General features: G+C 34.6%; 1 protein-coding gene across 2 annotated transcripts; it reads left to right on the forward strand.

The window, feature by feature from the left end:
- The first annotated feature begins 2,953 nt into the window (after nucleotides 1–2,953).
- LOC127830999 (uncharacterized) lies at nucleotides 2,954–23,371 on the forward strand. 2 transcript variants are annotated; one of them, XM_052355972.1, is made up of 8 exons: nucleotides 2,954–3,080; nucleotides 3,422–3,581; nucleotides 8,676–8,785; nucleotides 12,210–12,321; nucleotides 12,816–12,915; nucleotides 13,398–13,487; nucleotides 17,274–17,418; nucleotides 22,594–23,371. In XM_052355972.1, the coding sequence occupies exons 2-8, from the start codon at nucleotides 3,575–3,577 to the stop codon at nucleotides 22,714–22,716; spliced, it is 687 nt and encodes a 228-aa protein (XP_052211932.1). In that variant the 5' UTR covers nucleotides 2,954–3,080; nucleotides 3,422–3,574; the 3' UTR covers nucleotides 22,717–23,371. The 2 variants fall into 2 exon arrangements, with proteins under 2 accessions (XP_052211932.1, XP_052211933.1); XM_052355973.1 differs by having other exon boundaries at nucleotides 2,972–3,011.
- Nucleotides 23,372–24,001: the final 630 nt, after the last annotated feature.

The raw sequence follows: 24,001 nt of genomic DNA on the forward strand, positions 1-24,001 counted from the left end.
TTATACCTTTTCTAAGTAAATTTCAAGGTTTGGCGTCTTTACAACGTCATTGCTGGCGCGCCGTCAGATCGCTTTGAACACACCATAAACGTAGAATCAACACAAGAGAAATGCGGGGAAAGGGAGAGGGTCGTAGTAAAGTTGTACAAGAGTTGCCCTTGGATCGAAGATCATTGGGGTATAGTCTCCGAGATATTCTGTGATGATTATACTTCGTTCACTAAATGTATATGGGTTTTAATTACGACCTTGTCGCATTCTTGGTATTATTGCAGTTGTGGTGCACACTCCAAGGTTACTGTAGATTTGTAGAATTCTCTCTAAGAAACTTAGCGTAGACGCTATGACGCGGTGTGCATGTCAGCATGTAGCAATATAAAGGCAGTAAAAAACGTTCGGACTTATGATAGTAAAGGCCCCTCAGATAGACATCGTGGAAGACGCAGAGGGATGTCAAGGACTTCAGCACGAGAAATAGAAATAAAAAACATTGGTGTTTTTACTACAACTATCAGCGATTTCAAAACTTACTGCTTTGGTTGACGCAACGACTCTAGTCGACCTCATATTTATAGGAGTAGCAACGACTCCAATCCGGTGTGACGGGGGTATGACATGGGTGTGTATCGAGACATTCAATCAAAACATTTAAAATTATATACATACACTATAATGATTGTTGAATGTTTATGAGCATGTGTGTAATTTAATGAGCGCATTACATGTTTCGGTATTGTTGGAGATTTTTTTTATAATTGTCCCACCACATATTTCATACTTTTCTTCGACATATGAAAATATGTACTTCTTAAAACGGATTATCTTCTATCATTTAGACGTTTTGAAAATAGACATTCGTTCATATAGGTAATCTTCGTTAAACATTTCCTACTTGACCTATATTTCTGAAAAGTCTTTTTTATTTATTTTTAATAAAGAATAACACAAAAAGTTTGTATTTTAGCCTATCGCTTGGCTACAAAGACGTTCTTATCAAAATTATTAAAGCCTTGAAGAGTATGTAAATAGTATAATTTTAACCCATTTTCCATATCTTATAAATGGCCTGTAAATTGACCTGTTGAGACACTAAGATAAACAGACATTTCAATAAAGTTATCCCTAATTAAATAATATGGTCTCGTCAGATACTAATCAGGGATTTTAATAGGATTTGAAAACCAGGAGTCTGAATTACCTTTTCAGTGGTTAAAATACTCAAGTCCACATTTGTTTTAGTTTACACCTTTTAATTTAAGCTCGATTGCATCAAAAGCCTAAGAAAAGCCCAAGGCTTATTTGAAACGCTCTTGAGTCCGTTTCTTGGGATTAGAACAAGTACTTGGTGTTTTTGAGGGAGATCTTAAGAACGCTCCAACAGTGGTGATCCAACACATGTACTCCAAGTCGCTAGGCAGACACCATATCCACTACGCCACGGTGACCTTGACATTTGTTTTGATACTGAATATGCTATGTAAATGTTGTTAATTCAGCCTTGTTCTGGGAAAACTGGACTAAATGCATGTGCGTAGTGCAAGTGCGTAATGCATGTGCGTAGTGCAAGTGCATAATGCATGTGCGTAATGCATGTTTGTAGTGCAAGTGCGTAATGCATGTGCGTAATGCATGTGTGTAATGCATGATGTAATGCATGTGCATAATGCATGTGCGTAATGCATGTGCATAATGCATGTGCGTAATGCTTGTTTGTAGTGCAAGTGCGTAATGCATGTGCGTAATGCATGTGCGTAATGCATGTGCGTAATGCATGTGCGTAATGCATGTGCGTAATGCATGTTTAGTGCAAGTGCGTAATGCAGTGCGTAATGCATGTGCGTAATGCATGTGCGTAATGCATGTGCGTAATGCATGTGCGTAATGCATGTGCGTAGTGCAAGTGCGTAATGCATGTGCGTAATGCATGTGCGTAATGCATGTGCATAATGCATGTGCAAAGCATGTGTGTTGTGCATGTGCGTAGTGCATGTGCGTAATGCATGTTTGTAGTGCAAGTGTGTAATGCATGTGCGTAATGCATGTGCGTAATGCATGTGCGTAATGCATGTTTGTAGTGCAAGTGCGTAATAATGTGCGTAATGCATGTGCGTAATGCATGTTTGTAGTGCAAGTGTGTAATGCATGTGCGTAATGCATGTGCGTAATGCATGTTTGTAGTGCAAGTGCGTAATACATGTGCGTATGCATGTGCATAATGCATGTGCATAATGCATGTGCATAGTGCATGTGCATAAAAAAAATGGACATAAAGTGTCCTTCCAGATTAACACAGGCTTAGCATGGACGACACTTACACATAGACTGGATTTTGTTTAAAAGAGACCTTCTTTTAAGAAAAAAATCCCATAAAAGCAGAAAGTGTTGTCCTTGATTAGCCTGTGTGGACTGCACAGGTTTATCTTGCAATGACACTTTAAGCACATGAATTAAGCCAAGTTTTAATTTGATTATGATTTAAAATTTAGTAGTAAAATTTAGTTAATGTTTAATGTACAAACATTTGTCAGATCATGACAGAATCAAACTATATGGCATTTAGTGTTGTCTATTGACCAATAACCTACTTTTGTAATTCAGATATAGAGATACAAAATTCCTATGTATCTATCTGAGGAGGTTGCATTACTATGTATCTTTACACCAAACTGTTGTGTATCAGTTAATAAACAATGAAGAACTGAGTATGAGATTTATTTGTAATATTTGTTCTAATAATTATCATGAGTTGATTGTGTATGCAATGTATTTTCTTTTTCTTTTGAAATTGCTGCCAAGAATTTTTTTATTTAGCTAATTGCCTGTGCCTAAATAGTCCCTTTAAAATCGTATGATCAGCTTCTATACCGGTATTAACCACTCCACAAATTGAAAGCCTGTTCAATATCAGAGATATAGATCTACTGTCTGTAAACCTTAAAGACCAACATTCAGTTTTATTCTGATATTCTGAAAGCAACTGGCTATTTTAATTGTGGATCTATAAACCGCATGTTAGCGTCATGGTTAATTAAAAACATTTCAAAATATTGAGGAATAAATAAGGATTGATAACAAATGAAGTACAATATTTATAATTTAATTGATATATTCGATATACATGTACTGGTACACATTGGATTTGTATCAATTTTGAATAGATAACACAACACAATATTTGTCAGTTTTATTACTTTGTGGATTTTTCCCATACAATTTTAATTTATTGATAATTTTTTGATAAAACATGAAAACTGATTTAATTTGTTTTTATAATTAAAATTGTAATTGGCTTAAGTCAATAAATAAAGTGCTTTGATTTAAAAAAAAAACCCTTTGCAGATTTAATGAAAACAGTAATAAGCTTTCAGACTTTAAATGTCAAAACAGAAATATGTCAGAGATGTTTCTTTCTGACTTTTAGTGTTGATAACAACAACAACAACAACAACAGCAGCAACAAACTTTAAAAGACAGAAAGTCAGACAACAGTTTTGGATTTTAATGAGTGTAGACAAAAGTTGTCATTCTCGATTTATGAAAGTGAAATTCCAGCGATTGGTATCAAAATAAAACAATGGCTAGTAAGTATAATAATTTCTTTAGTCATTTTGTCTGTAGAAAATGTCAATTTCACATACTACAGAGAAAATATTGAATGAATTGTTGTAAACTTGTATTTAATTTTCAAACCATAAATAATAAACAATAAATTATAATATTTAAGAATTACATTATTTGAGTAAAGTTGTATAGTAGTAGTAACAGTAGTAAAAAAAGTAATAGTAGTAGAAAGTAGTAGTAGTAGTAGTAGTAGCAGTAGTAGCAAGTAGTAGTAGCAGTAGCAGTAGTAGTAGTAGTAGTAGTAGTAGTAGTAGTAGTAGTAGTAGTAGTAGTAGTAGTAGTAGCAGTAGAAGTAGTAGTAGTAGTAGTAGTAGAAGTAGTAGTAGTAGAAGTAGTAGTAGTAGTAAGTAGTAGTAGTAGTAGTAGTAGTAGCAGTAGTAGAAGTAGTAGTAGTAGTAGTAGTAGTAATAGTAGTATAGTAGTAGTAGTAGTTAGTAGTAGTAGTACGTAGTAGTAGTATAGTAGTAGTAGTAGTAGTAGAAGTAACAGTTGTCGTAGTAGTAGTGGTTAGTAGTAGTAGTAGCAGTAGTAGTAGAAGGAGCAGTAGTAGTAGTAGTAGTAGTAGTAGTAGTAGTAGTAGTAGTAGTAGTAGTAGTAGTAGTAGTAGTAGTAGTAGTAGTTAGTAGAAGTAGTAGTAGAAGTAGTAGTAGTAGCAGTAGTAGTAGTAGTGGTAGTAGCAGTAGTAGTAGTTGTGGTAGTAGTAGTAGTAGTAGTCGTAGAAGTAGTAGTAGTAGTCCTAGTAGTAGTAGAAGTAGTAGTAGTAGTAGTAGTAGTGGTTGTAGTAGAAGTAGTAGTAGTAGTAGTAGTAGTAGTAGTGGTAGTAGTAGTAGTAGTAGTAGTAGTAGTAGTAGTAGTAGTAGTAGTAGTAGTAGTAGTAGTAGCAGCAGCAGCAGCAGCAGAAGCAGCAGCAGCAGCAGCAGTAGAAGAAGTAGTAGTAGCAGCAGCAGCAGCAGTAGTAGTAGTAATAGTAAGCAGCAGCAGCAGCAGTAGTAGTAGTAGTAGTAGCAGCAGCAGCAGCAGCAGCAGCAGTAGCAGCAGCAGCAAAGCAGCAGTAGTAGTAGTAGTAGTAGTGGTAGCAGCACAGCAGTAGTAGTAGTAGTAGTAGTAGTAGCAGCAGCAGCAGCAGTAGTAGTAGTTCAGCAATTTCGAAAGTTCGGCACAGGATTTGGAAATTCAGCCACAATGCCTTTCAATGGTAAAAATGCCAGGCTCAACATTTTTAAAATTATGTCATTTTTTGCTGTTAGGACATTATGATTCACTTAAAAAATTCCTGTTCTGGCCTCATATTCAATAAAAACAAATGGTTAAAATGAGAAAAAAAAAAAATTGCTTTTTTAGTTACCATTTGTGATAATATCATTTACTCTTATTAATTGAGAATTAAAATTAGGAAAATATCTTCAACTGTTATAACTTACAAAAATAAAATCATTGCAATTATCAGAAATAATGAAACAAAATGTAATAACAAGAAAAACAGTAAATAAAAATGTTTGCTTTCAGCAGTAATCAAACCCAGGGCCTTTGGAGGCAAAATCTTATATTCTTCAACTACATGTACATGTCATTCAGGTTTTTTAATTAAGAAATGTATTCCCTGTTTCAATGAACAGCATGGCAAACAATTATGATTAATAATTTTGCCGCAGACTCTCTTGGTTGTATAGACAGGAAACAAAAGATGATTGCAGGACCTGCAAAATCAATGTGCGGGTCAATATGATCTTCGTTAATCAAGTTAACCCATTTATGCCTAGTTGACTCCCATCCTTCTAAATTGGATCAATGTATTTCCAAAATTAGGGATGTCTAGTATATTTATTTCTATATTTGGAACATAAATCTTACAGAAATTCCTTTAAGCAAACAGCGCAGACCCTGATGTCAGACGCCGCATCATACGGCGTCTCATCTGGGTCTACGCTGTTTGCCGAGGCCTTTTTTCTAGACGCTAGGCATAAATGGGTTAAGTGTACTTCGATCCACAGAATATAACGCTGTTGTCTTATTTATTGTCAATATGTTGTAATTACAAAATATTTCCATAAACAAAACAATATTTTGGACATTATTCCTTGTAACCAGTGTAGATTTATCTTTAATCTTGATTTTTGTATATCGTAATTTTTGGAAAACTATGAACAAGTTCCTTTAAAATAATCAATCTACATAACATACAGCATATTCTAAAATGTGTTTTATCAGTCATGGAAAACACCTGAAATTCATTCTTTTTTTCAAATAATTTAAGCTCGGGAAAGATCTTAAGGAAAATACCAGGTTGATGCTCTGTTTTGCTTCTCCTTCTTATGAAATTTGATATATTTTTGAAAAACTCATTTACAAATGAAATATGTTGAAATACCTAATTAATAATAAACACTTAACTAAGAAACAACAAGTTGTTGGATTCAGCAGGTTTAAAGAAAGTGACACCAGACTGGTTGTTCTTTCCATCCTTCCCCTTTTGTGATAATAGATTTCCCCTGTATATGTCTTGTTTAATTACTATTTTCCATAACTTTGCATGAAATCTGATTTCGTCTTTCGTTGTTTTTTTTTCTGTTGTTAAACTGTGTTTCATGTATGGGAACATTTCCATTTTTTGAGTCATTAGACGTAAACAATTCAGTTATAAAATTTATTATAATCCTGTAGTTTTAAAGAAAGGAGGCTATTGTATTAATATTTCAATTCAAAATTTAAAATGCTGCATATAATATTTGTTTTTTAAAACAGATAATTCTAAGTTTCAGTTATTTTCAATTTTAGTTTAAGCCTATTTATTTCAGCTCCATAACATCGAAAGCCTAAGGCTTATATAAACGCTCTCGAGTCTATTGCCTGGGCCTAGAACCAGTACTTGGTGTCTAAGGGGGAGATCTTAAGAATGCTTCCACGGTGGTGATCAAACCCATGACCTCTCAGTCGCTAGGCAGACCCCATATCCATTACACCACTGCGACCTATTTTCATTTTTTCACATCATTTATATCTTTCATCATTGTATGACAAGAGCATTTGAAGTCGCACAGTCTACACAAATATTACCTCTTCTTTGAATTGTAAGCCTTAGCATTAAATGAATTGAAATTATAATTGAGTTCTATAGGAACAGTAACTGCATCGTTTAAACTGAAAGTCAATAATGCTTTCCACTGGGCAACATGAACACGTTATTTGTAAAAGCTATTTTACTGTAATTTTATAAACACAACATCTTGTTTACATTATTTGTAAGCTTTTAAAATTAATTCACCTGCTGAGGATCAATGAAACTTAAATATACTTTTGATGAAACTAGTAATAACAAGAAATATCTTTAAAAAAGATATACGGCGTTGATAGTTCAATGAATGAGATCAAGGATAGCGAATGCCTTTTTTCTTTGCAGTTCTTAGCTGCATCACACGCAGTACGGGATGTTACGCTGAGTTTTCGCGGCTTATTTTACATTATTACATATTGCTGGTCATAAACCTATAGATACAAAACAGAAAACCAAAAGAAGAATGGAAGTGAAATTAAAACATACGAGTCAACCGGCCACACGAGAAGTATCCGTATTTATAGGCGCGTTCTTCGAACAAATCTGTTTCAGTGGTTTGTCGGGCATTGCTATTTGATGCGATTATTAACAGTATCGATAATCATCGCGCTCATGCTTAATACATTGGAAAATATGGTGGAATAATTATTGTTAAATAAATCAAAAATAATATTTATCATTGTTTTGTTGAAAACACGTTAAGAATCTACATATTTCTGGTCTAAAGAACATTCCAGGTCACCTAGTTCACGGATAGCGTATTTATTATATAACTATTATTTTACTGGCCGCAAACTCCGGTGATGACCTGTATATAAACTCTGACATTCATACACTGGCCGCGAATTGACCCGGGTTGAAATGCAATATATTAAAGTGAGGCCTCGCTTCCACTGCTCTTTATACTTTTACATTTTAACATGTTGACAAGAATATGGAAGTAAGTACTAACTATGAGAACATAGCCTTTAAATAAAAACGCGTTGCGCTGGTAATTCTCTGAAAATAAAAGGTGAACGCACAAACTGTAATGATGTCGAGAATTGAGTGTAAAACTGTTCTATCTATTAAGCCTTTTCCTTAGAAATAAAATTGTTTCATGCAGTAAAACAGTGTTACAAAGACGCGGATATGTTTCCAATGTTCTGGTGGAATACTCAAATCAGCCAATGGAATAAATGAGGTGTATTCATTCGTACCTAGCCGCGGGAAATTTTATTTGAATTTTATTGGACACTTACAAAGGTCAGGAGAGGTGAAAAGCTGGCTTAAAACAGCTTACGCCGAAAAAATATTCAGATATATGTTTTGAGAACAGATGTGGCATGGAAAACCATACAAAAAAATCACATTTTTTTTCAAAGTATTGAAAGCTAAATACTTTTTATATTTTTGAAAATACAAATCTCATTACAAAAGTAATTATTAAATAGTTGCTAAAACAAACGTTGCTAGGTTTAATAACACTTTTGATGAGAGTAAAGCTTTATGGGGATAATTAATTTTTGTGGGATTTAAAAAATATATAGAAGGAATTTTGATGAGCTACACATGAAATGTTCCTGAGTAGCTTATTCACATGCAGACTTCTAGTTCAGCATTAACATATGTGTCTTGTTCTGTGAAAGCTGGTCATAATGCATGTGCGTAAAGTGTCGTCCCAGATTAGCCTGTGCAGTTAAATGGTATTTTCCGTTTAAAGGAAGTCCCTTTTTACCGAAAATCTAGTTTAAGAGGAAAGTGTCGTCCCTGATTAGCCTGTGCGGACTGCACAGGCTAATCAGGGACGACACTTTACGCACATGCATTATGCCTAGTTTTCTCAGAACAAGACACATATTTTCAGATTTGTTTATGTTCTTTTTTTATTAATACATTATCATGACAAGATATCTAAAAACCTGAAAGGCAGGAATACCCTTTGCTAAAATATTGGTCTTTATTTAGAGGAAATACTGTCGATATGCCCTTTTTACAGTTGCTTTTCTCTTGTTACCATCAGGTTGCACATCTGTACCCACGATCACTGGAGGCGCTGTATCCAACCCAATAGCTTCTGGTACCTACCCGCACACTACATTGGTGGTGTACACATGTAACACTGGATATGTGGTTAGTATACTATCACTTATAAGAACAATATACTATCACTTATAAGAACAATTGTAATATTTACAGCATTATCTCCCCCCCCCCCAAGAAATTGTCAAACGACATACAACTATGACTATTCTGTGTATAAAATCATAACAAATAGATACAAAAAAGTTGATATTGTTTTTTTCTGTAAATTTTTTTAATTTATGCAAATTATACAAAACTAGCACACCTACCTAAAATTTCTAATTTTCATATGGACATATATAAAGACTAGATAAATGTTCATTTGCCTGCTAAACTTCCTTACACATTATTATTATACACAACAAAGAACATCACTTTGTAATTGTATGCCACTGCCATGATATGGCAGAAGGGCCAATATTGTTACCTATATCCGTTTTTAGCTCACCTGAGCGATAGCTCGAGGTAAGCTATTGTGATCACTCAGCGTCCGGCGTCCATCCGGCCGTCCGTCCGTCCGTCTGTAAACAATTTGTACACATCTTCTTCTACTAAACCATTGAGCCGATTTCAACTAAATTTCATGTGGAGCATCCCTAGGTCATGGGACAAAAGAATTGTTAAAAACAATTTGATCACATAACCAAGATGGCCGCCATGACCATATATGGTAAAAACCTTAAAAAATCTTCTTGTCAGAAACCGCTCATCAGATTTTCAAAAAATTTCACAGGGATGACCTTTGAGGGCTCTCCTGAAAAAGTTGTTCAAAGAAATTTGATTTGTCAAAAAACATGGCCGCAGGAGCTCGTTGAACTTTGCATGTTTATTCGTTTTTGCCTATTTTGTGAAAACTTTCAAAAATCTTCCACATTTTTTGTCCGATCCTTTCCAAATTTGCACAGTGTCTTTATATCAATGAGGACACAAACCCTACAAAAAATGAGCATTATTGGTCCATGAAGTACAGAATTACCTCCCCTTGAATTGAGAAAATGGTGTTTATGCAATAAAGTCCAAATTTTTCATCCAATTCTTTCCAAACTTGTAAGGATTTAGCATGGTTCAAACAAGGGAAACAGCTACGGTTTATGCATGTTCTTTTTATTACAGATTTGCCTCCCTTTAATTCATTCAAAATCTCATTTTACAGCAGAGATTCCAAATCTGACCTGTAAATGAGCCCCATATTTACTGCTGGTGCTATGTTACCTTTCCCATTTGATCATTCTTAAGTATTGGTCTTGTAATGCTGCTACTGCTACTGCTACTGCTACTGCTACTACTACTACTACTACTACTACTACTACTACTACTACTACTACTACTACTACTACTACTACTTCTACTACTACTACTACTACTACTACTTCTACTACTACTACCACTACTACTACTACTACTACTACTACTACTACTACTACTACTACTACTACTACTACTAGTACTACTAACTACTAGTACTACTACCACCACCACCACCACCACCACCACCACCACCACCACCACCACCACCACCAACACCACCATGTCTACTATTACTACTTCTACTACTACTGCCACTACTACTACTACTTTTACCACTACTACTACTACTACTACTACTACTACTACTACCACTACTACTACTACTACTGCTACTACTACTACTACGACTTCTACTACTACTTCTACTACTACTACTACTACTACTACTTCTACTACTACTACTACTACTACTACTACTACTACTACTACTACAACTACTATTACTACTACTACTACTACTACTACTACTACTACTACTACTACTACTACTACTACTACTACTACTACTACTACTACTACTACTACTACACCACCACCACCACCACCACCACCACCACCACCACCATTCACAGTGACAAAAAACGTATTCACACAATGGCTGCTACTACAACTTATAGCCCATATAGGGGGGCATGCATGTTTTACAAACAGCCCTTGTTTCTATGGGATTTTAACCACAACTGTTCATGTTTATCTCGACACATATTTTTAGGGTCACCTGTCTTGAAGTGACACGGTGAGCTTATGTGATCGTGTGATGTCCGGCGTCCGTTGTGCGTGCCTGCGTGTGTCCGTGCGTCCGTCCGTCAACAATTTGTTTGTGTAGACAGTAGAGGTCACAGTTTGCATCCAATCTTGATGAAATTTGGTCAAAATGGTTATCTTGATGAAATCCGGTTTGGGATTGTATTTGGGTCATCTGGGGTCAAAAACAAGGTCACTAGGTCAAATAATAGAACAACCTTCTGTAGACAATAGAGGTCACAGTTTTCATCCAATCTTTATGAAATTTGGTCAGAATGTTTATCTTGATGAAATCTGGGTTGGGATTTTATTTGGGTCATCTGGGGTCAAAAACTAGGTCACTAGGTCAAATAATAGAAAAACCTTGTGTAGACATAAGAGATCACAGTTTTCATCCAACCTTTATGAAATTTGGTCAGAATTCTTGATGAAATCTGGGTGGGATTGTATTTGGGTCATCTGGGGTAAAAATCTAGGTCAAATAAATAGAAAAACCTTGTGTTGACAATAGAGGTCACAGTTTTCATCCAATATTTATGAACTGTGGTCAGAATGTTTATCTTGATGAAATCTGGATTGGGATTGTATTTGGGTCATCTAGAGTCAGGAACTAGGTCACTAGGTCAAATCATAGAAAAACATTGTGTAGACAATAGAGGGCATAGTTTTCATCTGATCTTAATGAGTTAGGTGAGCGATTCAGGGCCATCATGGCCCTCAGTTGGAAACTGTACCGCAGTTATGATACTGTACAGGGGACATACATAATGTGTGTCACACAACACCAGTTTCTGTGTCCAATGGACACATTTCTAGTTTTACATATGTATTTACATAAATACAATGGTAAAAACTGGATATGAAATTTTAATTAATGATAAATACTTTGTTGCTGTTGATGATGATTACTAGAATGATGTATAAATATTTTGGATAAATCTTTATAAGTGAATGGTCAAAAGTTCACGCCTCTCTGCAATAAAAAAATCCTTGATGTGCCATGCTGTATACTGATAAATATCAAGTAAGCCATAGGTGAAATAATAATGATGTGGAAAATATTAATTATATGATTTCTATACATGGAATTGCATGACTCTATTTGGACCAATCACCTTTGAATATCATTGACTGTATACTGTATAATATTTGAGCCGCGCTCAGAGAAAACCGGGCTTAATGCTTGTGCGTAAAGTGTTGTCCCAGATTACCCTGTGCACAGACTTATCAGGGAAACCACTTTCCGCTTTTATGGTATTTTAGTATCAAGGAAGTCCCTCCTTACTGAAAATCAAATTTAGGCGGAAAGTGTCGTCCCTGATTAGCCTGTGTGGACTGCACAGGCTAATCTTGGATGACACTTTACGCACATGCATTAAGCCCAGTTTTCTCAGAACAATTCTCATTTTTTTCCCTTCAGATGACAGGTTCCTCATATATCACATGCAATTCTGGTACATGGAGCACACCCTACCCTACATGTACCCTCCAGACTTCAAATGACATCGACATCACTAACAATGAAAATGACAGTAGGTTACATTTCAACATCAACACAGATTTTTCTCCAAAATTTCTGTCAGGGGTTATGTCAGATTGTGGTAAATTTGATGAACTATGTTATTAACTAGTGAAATAAATCCATCATGGTGAAAAATTTGTAAAACATAACTTATGTTATATATCTATTCATATCTGTTGAATTGTGTTTGGTGGAATAATTTTAATGGCTTCAAATAAATCAATAATGTATTAACCCATGTATGCCTAGTGGACTCTCCCATCATTCTAAATTGGATCAATTTATTTTCAAAATTAGGGATGTCTAGTATATTTATTTCTATATTTAGAATATTTCTTACAGAAATTCCTTTAAGCAAACAGCGCAGACCCTGATGAGGTGCCACAGACATGCGGCGTCTCATCTGGGTCTACGCTGTTTGCCAAGGCCTTTTTGCTAGACGCTAGGCATAAATGGGTTAAGTACTTTCTTTTTTTATCTCAAAACTGGTTCATTTCTCATCAGGCCTCCCCACCTGGTTACTCGTTCTGCTGGCCGTCATGATTGGATTCCTTATTCTCCTGATATTCGCATGTGTGGTCTTCTGGTGCGGTCAGATGTGCGGGTAAGTCAAAATCTTAAGGGACGACTTCAATAAATACCTGAAAGGAATGTTCACAGATTAGTGTATTTTTACAAAATGTCAATTTAAGTATTGACTAACAAAACTTAAATGTTTAGAATAATATGAATAGTTTAGTAAGAAAAGAGTTGAATAAAAAACATTGGCTTTGCTAGGATGCCAAATGTAAGATTTCTTTTCCATGCAAAATCCAGTGTGTTTTTTTACTTACAAACATTTTAATAATTATTATTTTAGAAATATAATAATGTTACTTGTTTAAAAATGTATAAAAACATCAACCAGACAGAGAATTACAGAATTTGATGAATTAATGGAGTTCCCTTAAGTTTTCCCTAAGATGGTTTGTAACTATGTGCCCCAGGGCCTTTTAACTTACATTTAATGTACATTAACTGAAGGATATGTACAAGATTGAAATGAAATTAATTAATAATTATATAGATACATTATATGTGTTGCAGGTTTTACGATAGAAGCTGCCTGTGGGGAAAGTCTGGATCAGGATCTGGGTCCTCAGCACGATGCAGGTGTTGCTGTACAAAGTCTGACAGGTAAAATAGCAGGATGCAGGTGTTGTAGTACAAAGTCTGACAGGTAACATGGCAGTATGCAGGTGTTGTAGTACAAAGTCTGACAGGTAAAATAGCAGGATGCAGGTGTTGTTTTACAAAGTCTGACAGGTAACATGGCAGTATGCAGGTGTTGTAATACAAAGTCTGACAGGTAAAATAGCGGGATGCAGGTGTTGTTGTACAAAGTTTGACAAGTTAAATAGCAGCATTCAGATGTTGTTGTACAAAGTATGACAGGTAACATGGCAGGATGCAGGTGTTATTGTACAAAGTCTGACAAGTAAAATAGCAGCATTCAGATGTTGTGGTACAAAGTCTGACAGGTAACACAGCAGGATGCAGGCATTGTTGTACAAAGTATGACAAGTAACATAGCAGGATGCAGGTGTTGTTGTACAAAGTCTGACAAGTAACAAAGCAGGATGCAGGTGTTGTTGTACAAAGTCTGACAGGTAACACAACAGGATGCAGGTGTTATTGTGCAAAGACTGACAGGTGAACAGAGCATGCCCAGAAAATCAGATATTGGAATAGGCTATCTATCAGAATGGTATGACAAAGTTTAAATAGGGGTAGACAGAGCACATTGGAACAGTTGGCTTTTAATTCCAATTTCCTTCTTTTTTTGTAACTTGTGATATCATAGTTTGGTTACTTATTATGCCCCCCTTCGAAGAAGAGGGAGTATATTGCTTTGCTCATGTCGGTCTGTCGGTCGGTCGGTCCGTCCACCAGGTGGTTGTCAGACGATAACTCAAGAACGCTTGGGCCTAGGATCATGAAACTTCATAGGTACATTGATCATGACTTGCAGATGACCCCTATTGATTTTGAGGTCACTAGGTCAAAGGTCAAGGTCACGGTGACCCAAAATAGTAAAATGGTATTTGAATGATAACTCAAGAACCCATATGCCTAGGATCATGAAACTTCACGGGTAGATTGATCATGACTTGCAGATGACCCCTATTGATTTTGAGGTCACTAGGTCAAAGGTCAAGGTCACGGTGACCCGAAATAGTAAAATGGTTTCCGGATGATAACTCAAGAATGCATACGCCTAGGATCATGAAACTTCATGGATAGATTGATCATGACTCGCAGATGACCCCTATTGATTTTCAGGTCGCTAGGTCAAAGGTCAAGGTCACAGTCACAAAAAACGTATTCACACAATGGCTGCCACTACAACGGACAGCCCATATGGGGGGCATGCATGTTTTACAAACAGCCCTTGTATTATAATAAAATCACAGCTTGTTTGAAATTACAGTCAGCGCTATCCTTTACAAATAAATTCACATACAATCTATTTATATGTTCGCTCTATTCTATAGAATAATGCACTTTGCAAGTCATAATTGTGATTTCGCTCTGTTGATTTAGTAATGATTTTTTCAATATAAAATTAAACCAACATTATTTTTTTATTTGTGCATTTAAATCTGTTCTGTCCTATTAGTCATTAGCAAATATTACCAATGTTCTCTGCCCCAAAATTATAATTTGATTAAAATATATTTAAGTAGAAAATTATACTTTATTATTAGCACATAAACATGTCATATTCACTAATTCTCAAGGGATAAATGGATAAATCAAAGGATAAAGAGATAAATGTATATGTTTGCTAACAAGTCGTTTTTTTAATCTTAACCACTAAGTACCGGTAGATATTATTGATAACATTCAATTAGGCTTAGGTTATTTGGACATCACAATTATTTTAATTTGGAAATAAACTTTTCAATTGGAAGAACCTTGAAAGATTGCTCTATAATAGCAGGTGTCAATGTGTTACCGTTTACCTACCAACCCTGTTGACTGAAAGCATTTGAGCCCATGGAACACGCTAAGTTTGTGTATTTTGTTTAAAACATGTCTTAATTGATCTTGTATAAACAAAAAACTGCTTGTATTCATTCACAGCTCTAATCTTGAGACAGTAAGACATTTTAACTGAAACTTTCCGTTTGTCATATGAATAAACATTTTATTTTTTGTACTAAATATTCACACCAGGAGTGGTTGTTTAATTCACAAGGCATTTTAATCTGTTTAAATATTTAATTTAAAGGTTTCTGTTTGCAGTCAATCTTCACTTTGAGAAAGGCACTTAAAGGTGTTTGTGATATTTGCTTTAAAAAATATTAAACTGAATATACTAAGAACCACTTTGGTTTAAAGTTGCAATATTAGTGGTAATTGTACAAGAATGTTTATTAATCAGTTTGAATCAAAACCTAAATTAACTTAAATTATAATTTTGCATCTTTTTTTTAAAGAAATAATTTATTAATAAGACTGAGTAAAAATCAGAATTTTTTTTTTCTTGGTATATAGAATCATGAAAGATGACAACATGTTTAAACTGAGATGAAGTTATTACACATATTTCACCCTATAAAAAAGAACCTTTGACGAATATTAAATTAATTGTTACTTCGCCACTTGAAAAGGACTCCACCTAAATATTCCATCAATTCTGTATCTGCCCCTTTAAAAATCTATTAAATTGCTTTCATATCTACACAAACCACTTAACTCTGCTGGCAGTGATCAAATGACAGCCTATCACATCATATTAACAACCAGTAAACCTCTGGGTGTTCAAATCTATTCATTATTGAATCATACTTAGCTTCCATTATCAAAAACTGAATGTTAAATAAAGTGCAAATTTTGTAAATTGCACCTCATTTCTAAATAATAATGATGTATGTATTTTATGGTCTCACATGTCTTTATTTTACTGGCATTTGGTGATAAATCTTTTAAGTGAGAAACTAATTTTAAATTAATGTATTCACCTCATTTTTTATTACAAAGTATCAGCTGCAATTCTAACAATCTCGTACTCGAAAATAAATCTTCAAGAAAACTTGAAGTGGACAGCAAATTGGATGATTTTAAGTTGTTACAAACGAACTTGATTCATTTATAACATAATTTCTTCTAAATCAGAGATAACGATGATTTCAAAAAGTTTTTACTGTGTAATTATGTTTTTAAAATCACATGGGTTTAAAAATATACTGATTATATTATAAACTAATGCATAAATGTATTATATTCCTTCACAGTTAGAAACATACAAGTTTAAATATTAGAAAACACTAAGAACAGAGCCACAAACGTAACTATTGAAGCAAAAAATTGAATAAATATATAAGCCGTGCTCTGTGAAAAGGGGGTTTAATGCATGTGCTTAAAGTGTCGTCCCAGATTAGCCTGTGCAGTCCACACAGGCTAATCACGGACGACACTTTCCGCTTTTATTGTATTTTTTGTTTAAAGATAGTCTCTTCTTAGCAAAAATCCAGTTTATGCAGAAAGTGTCTTCCCGGATTAGCCTGTGTGGACTGCACAGGCTATTCTGGGATGACACTTTTACGCATATGCATTAAACCCACTTTTCACAGACCACGGCCCAATTTTTTTTTTCTAATGCTTGAGATTTTACTTGATGTTAACGTTGTACCACTCAAAAGCCAAACGCATTGTAACGTCTATGAAGAGGAATTTAGCCCATTTATGCCTTGCGCCTAGGAAAAAAACCTTGGCAAACATCATAGACCCAGATGAGACACCGCATGATGCAGCATCTCATCAGGGTCTGCGCTGTTTGCTTAAAGGAATTTCTGTAAGAAATGTTCTAAAAATAGAAATAAATATACTAGACATCCCTAATTTTGGAAATAAATTGATCCAATTTAGAAGGATGGGAGAGTCCACTAGGCATTAATGGGTTTATTCCATTTCCAGATATGACCCTCCCAAGACGTGCAAAAATCTGCCACGTCACTACCAGATAGACGAATATGGCCGTAGATACCACCTTGACGACTATGGAAGACGATGCTACACAGAACACAAAAACAGAACAACCAACTTCATCGCCAATGGAGAGGTATTGATGCCTTCTTTGTTTATCTGTTTCAATTTAATAATCCCTGACCCAAAATATTTTGTGTTAAAATTTAGAGAAAAAAAAATCATTAGTAAAACAAGAGTAACTTCCAAAATTCATATGTCATACTCCCTGCAACCAAGACAAAGATTGGATTCATCATGGTCAGTCAATCTTGTCTAACTCGTACATTTGTCCTGTCTGTTTGTTGGTTTGCGTCAAACTTTAACATTGGCCATAACTTTTGCAATATTGAAGATAGCAACTTGATATTTGGCATGCATGTGTATCTCATGGAGCTGCACATTTTGTGTGGTGAAAGGTCAAGGTCATCCTTCAAGTTCAAAGGTCAAATATATGGGGGGGACATAGTGTTTCACAAACACATATTGTTTTATCCTGTGTTAACAAAAGCTTAAGTTATGCCCCTTTTTCAACTTGGAGTATCTTGAAAGTGTTTATTACAGCTTGCTTCATATTACGATGTGTAGAACCACGAGGTATTCATCACTATTGTGAGCCCATTGCAGTTTGGAGTTAAATATGATTACAATAAAGTAAAGAAGAGTGAAATAGTCACAATCATATGGAAAGATATGTCAATAAGTATTTTTCAGTTATATAATGAACTAAGTCTCCATTGGCTGCTTCTATTACATCTGTGACCTCCAATTGTGAGCTTGACCTTTGAACCAGGAACTTTGCTATTATGTGAATCACTCATCTCAGATTGCTTCTTACTTATTTTAAAATCATTATTATGCTTAAGACTTTGTTTTGACCTTTGACCTTAAAGTGTTCTATAACCTTGACATAAGGGCCTGGGTGTTGTGCAAAAAAGTCTCTGGCATAATAAAAGCAGTCACACAGGAATAATTCTTGATGAAAATCAGCCAGCAGGTTAAGGAGATGTCATTTGAAGATGGTCACCATAGGGAATGTACAACAGAGAACCATTTGATATCCAACATTATCAATGACAAATAATTAAAGACACTTAATTTTGCATATCTATGAACTTTACAATGATACTTGCAGTTAATGCTTTCAATGGCATGCTCTATTGTACCTTTAAATGATTTGATAACTATTCAATTTTGTGTGGATTAATTTCTAAACTTCCAAGTTGCACTGTTAAATGGCTGAATTTTGTAACACATGACCAGCAAGCTAGAGATCATTTATAAAGTTTTATTACCCTAATACTGCTGTGACCTGTATATGTTATTCTTGTTTTATGATAAGAACATAATTATATATTAGATGAATGTATTCAAATCAGTTGGCACATTCTGTAATTTGATTCTATAACAATAAAAATCTCCCAAATGTCAATGAAACACAATGCAGCAAGATTGTTTTAAGTTTTATAGGTAACATAAAAGTTACGGGTATAATACAGGTATAAAACAGGTATAACATATTGAAAATTTGTACCTTGTGTACTAAATCATTATATTGCTTTCAACCAATTTTAATTGTTGCATTTCAGCTGACATCTGACCTTAATGTTCATATTTTCAACTTTTATTTATAAATTGATCTATATTGTTTTGATATGAGCACAGTTGAAGTGCATAAGTACATGTTATATAATTGCAAATTTAATCAAAACAAAGTAAGTCCCGCGACCCAATCTTTTTTAGGTATTTTTAAAGCGCATTCTGTGAAGACAAATCATCATGAATATCTGTTGTTGAAAAAAGGTTACCTAAACTGTCACAAGACTAATGAGAATTCTAATTTATATGATCCAGAAAATTCTCTAGATATGGTGTGGAAACAATTCTCATGTTTCTCATGTTACATGCTCATGATCTTTGACCTGTTCACTTAAAAACCTTTGGGCATCTTTTTTCCCGCCCGGTAACCAATTAAGATGATCATAGGTAAAACATTTTAGCCGTGCTCTGTGAAAAGGGGTTTTAATGCATGTGTGTAAAGTGTCATTCCAGTGGCCTGTTGACCTCAATATCATTAGGCTTCATTCCTTCCTCCCAAAAAAGAAAACATTACTCCAATTTCAATGATCATAGGTCAAGCATTATTTGGATAGCATGCAAAAAAAGTTCCTTATACAAGCTTGTGCGACCTTCGGTGACATCTCACCTGGTGACCTCAAAATCAAAATGCTTCTTCTTTCTATGTCATGTGTAACTAACTTACCAAATTGCATGGTAGTAGTTCTAATAGTGTAAAAAAAATCATCTTACAAGCACAGGTGACCTTGACCTTCTACCAACCAAACACACATCTGCTGGAAATTGAGAGCATTTCATTATTTAACCCTTTCAGACTGAGAAGCAAAGCGAAAATAGCTATTTGCAAACAGCATAAAACCAGAACAGCCTTCGAGTAACTCGCAGTCTGTTTAGGTTTTATGCTGTTTGCTGCTCATCAGTATCTAAGGGTTGGAAATGAAGCCTTACAAACTTGAATCTAGTAAGAAAGGTCTTTAATTAAATGTAAATTTCCAAGGGACTTCAATTGCATAACAAGAGCACCGCATAACGGGTGCCATGCTCTGCTGCGAAAGCTTGTCAGAATTTTTTTTTTTTTAGAGGTCACAGTGACCTTGACCAAGTGACCCAACAAGAGATGTGTCTGTCAGAAACTCAATGCCCCCTACTGCGCCGCATTGAAATAATATTTATATTTATCATTTGGCAGGTATAGAAAGCATCTCCCTTTAAAGGTTATTACTTCCCTTGAATTTTGTCCAATTCCAACCAGGGGGGGGGAGGGTCTTACAGTCAATTATGACCATGTCAGACATCACTGACAACCAAGGCCTGTGGTTTAAAAGAATTGACCAGTCGCCAAATTATCGATCGCTCCGCCCACATAGTCACGTGGTCTAGTGATTAGAAAACTCCGACAAGCAGATGGCAATTATAGCGGATTACGTGAGGGAAATTCTATATTTGTAATGATGTATTATGCACTTTTCTATAAAATAAATTATTAAAGCCGCACACTAACCTAAACTGCTTTGTAAAACGTTAATACAATCATAAAAACTTTAGAGAGAAATGGCGTAATCAAAATAAATGAGTTAACGGCAGACTGACTATCAGAAATGTTTCTTATACATATTATATAGAAAGGTGATGAAAAATCCGTTGTAAAAATGAGCATTTATTTCATATTGATTTTGAACTTGTATTCAACCGTCTGACAGTGAACCCGGTGGCTATTCATATATAATTTTGAAAATATTTTTATTAAATGCAAATGACATATCCATATCATGATGGGTTTTTTGTTTATTAAAAATGTTTAGATCTTTGTTTTATTGTGTTATTTTTTAAAAGACACCGATTTTTTTTATTTGGATATAAATTAAATTTTGATTGTAACCATAATTTAATACAGGCCTAATTTCGTGGTTTCATTAACAGATAGTCTAATATGCATTTTATTACATTTATGTTTAATGCGAACCTGTTACATTTCACTATCAAAAAATGAAATGTTGGTATTACGGTGCTGTTCACGAACATTCGTATTGAATACATTTAGCATATTATGCATTTGCTTATTTATAACAAGATGGCCCTTATATGTTAATTGCAATTTTCACATTTCTCCCCGTATCAATATATGTTGTATTAGAAATGTTGTTTTTGTATTATAAGCCGTACATTTTACACTTGAAGTCGCTTTAAGCTGGCTAAGCCGCGTTGAAATCACCTTTGTGTTGTTTTTACTTTAGTTAAAACAATATTTTAGTTAACAATTTATAATGATTTCCCTTGTTTATGATCTACAGAAAATAAATATATAATTGGAAATCATTTAAGTAATTAAATAGTTCTCTTTTCTTGTGTACAGTACCTAACAATGCCTTAATGTTCCTTCATTCTGAGATCCACGCAACATACCGTTATTTATTAATCATCGACAATTACGCTGAGATTAATAAGCACGTGTGGCAATTATTATGTTGCCCAAACTGCTTAATAATATTGTGCATCAAACGGTATAACACGTTTTATAGAACACACACCTGGTGTGGTTAAACTATTTATTGTGGTTGTTTTCTCATTACTCGTTCATATGTTCAAGAAATAAAGATAAAATAATAACCTTTTATAAAGTATGAATAGCACCTACAATTTTGAATAATGATCGAACAGTAATGATCATGCATTTGATATCAAATCTGTGTAAACTCTTAAAAATTACGTCCATTCCATATGTACAACACGCTTTGTTTGTCGGATAAAATGGCGGCCATATAAGCGTTGCTGAGGGGTGTGTGAAAAATCGATATCTGATTGGCTGATCGACAAAATGTGGGCGGAGTTGGCGACTTGTCAATTATAGCCAGAGTTGATCATGTATCTATGGACATAAGCGCAGGTATCAAAGAAATTATAATTATATCATTTGAAAAAAAACTTTGACAAATCAATCATTTGGGTTATAAAGAATCAAAATAATAAATCTGTACAGAAACTGTGAAAAGAACTTCATTTCTTGGTAAGGAAATATATGAGATTTATAATTATATAAATTACTTCCCTTGAAAATAATTGTAGTTAACAAATCTATATTTTTAGTAGCAAATAATTAAAAGCCACTACCATGACTGTAGATTCACCACTCAAAATGAGCAGCTCCATGAGATACACATGCATGCCAAATATATAAAGTGGCTATGTTCAATATTGAATAATTTTCTCCCTTTTTAAAGCTTATTACTTTCCTTAAATCTGTATTTTTTGTGTTTGTCAGAAACGCAATGCTGCCTACTGCGCCGCTTTGATTTATTTAACAAAAATATATACGTGGGCAGGTCAGATAACTATGTCCATTTAAAGCTTATTACTTCCCTTGACTTTGTTTTTTCGACCCTAGACCTTGAAGGATGATGTTCACCTTGAAATTTTACCACTCAAAATGTGTAGCTCCATGAGATACACATGCATGCCAAATATCAAGGTGCTATCTTCAATATTTAAAAAGTTATGGCCAATGTTAAGGTTTTAGCAAGACGCCTACGGCGGACGACGAGCTGGCTATGACAATAGCTGCGTTTTTCTCCGAAAACAGCCTCGTTAAAAATACATATTTAAGTGGTAAAGGGTTAATTTTGAAACATTTTAAGGCAAAGCACAAAACTATTTAATTAAAATGTGATAAATTTAACCCCTGACATGACTATTTCAGGTGTCCCCTCAACCCCAAGCCACAACACTAAGTGAGCCCACACCACGGGTCCAGGCCAAGGAGTTGTTGACATGGAAACCACATGCAAACCCTGTCAGAAGCATCAACACCAGCACAAAATAACCAGAAAATCCTATTCCTGGCAGAAACATCAACACCATAATGAAAAAACGACATAACTGTGGAAATAAATTTCATAACATCTACTATGTTTACTTTGATGTACGGCAAATAAATGGCATTACATCTGCTATGTTTACTTTGATGTAGAAAAAATAGATGACATTACATCTTCTTTGTTTACTTTGATGTACGGTAAATAAATGGCATTACATCTGCTATGTTTACTTTGATGTAGGAAAAATAGATGACATTACATCTACTATGTTTACTTTGATGTAGGGAAAATAGATGACATTACATCTACTATGTTTACTTTGATGTACGGCAAATAAATGGCATTACATCTGCTATGTTTACTTTGATATAGGAAAAATAGATGACATTACATCTTCTTTGTTTACTTTGATGAAGGGAAAATAAATGAAATTACATCTGCTATGTTTACTTTGATGTAGGGCAAATAAATGACATTATATCTACTTTGTTTTCTTTGATGTAGGGCAAATAAATGACATTACATCTACTTTGTTTACTTTGATGTAGAGCAAATAAATGACATTACATCTACTATGTTTACTTTGATGTAGAGCAAATAAATGACATTACATCTACTTTGTTTACTTTGATGTAGAGCAAATAAATGACATTACATCTACTATGTTTACTTTGATGTAGATCAAATAAATGAAATCTACTATGTTTACTTTGATGTAGAGCAAATTACGTTAAAAGGTAATTTTATCCGACTTTCAATGTCCTTTTGAACTGTTGGGGCACCATGCATGAAGACATTCCAGTTTTACCAACCATCATGTTTGTCAAAACCCAAGATGATACCTTATTACATTCAGACAAAGATTTTTAAGTATACTTGGTACCTGTAATTGTTATATAATGGTTGCCCCTTGTTAACCTTTTACCACTTAGATACGTATTTTCAGGCATTTGTAGTCCCTTAGAAAGTTATATTTTATATAAGACCTTTCTTACTGTATTCAAATTTTAAAGGCTTTATTGCCAACCCTTAGATACTGATGAGCAGCAAACAGCATAAACCTGAACAAACTGCGAGGAAAGGGTTAAGCAAGTTTTATTGTCTAAAACAACCACACAAGAGTGATGCATTCAGTAGTGGAGCATTATTCTGGGACAACAAGGCATGTCAGCACAGGCCTTTCAGGGACGACACTTTCTGCTTTTCCGGAATTTCAGTAAAAGGTGTTTTCATAAGGAAAATCCAGTGTATGCCGAAAGTGTTGTCTTTGTCTCAGAATAGCCTTTGCAG

Source organism: Dreissena polymorpha, chromosome 5 (genome assembly GCF_020536995.1).
Source record: "Dreissena polymorpha isolate Duluth1 chromosome 5, UMN_Dpol_1.0, whole genome shotgun sequence".
Classification (NCBI taxonomy): domain Eukaryota; kingdom Metazoa; phylum Mollusca; class Bivalvia; order Myida; family Dreissenidae; genus Dreissena; species Dreissena polymorpha.

Bases quoted from the DNA above. Each gene is read 5' to 3' on its own strand.
- LOC127830999 (XM_052355972.1), top strand. The intron at 8,786-12,209 runs GTTAGTATACTA...TTTTCCCTTCAG, and splicing joins CATGTAACACTGGATATGTG to ATGACAGGTTCCTCATATAT. The intron at 13,488-17,273 runs GTAAAATAGCAG...TTCCATTTCCAG, and splicing joins TGCTGTACAAAGTCTGACAG to ATATGACCCTCCCAAGACGT.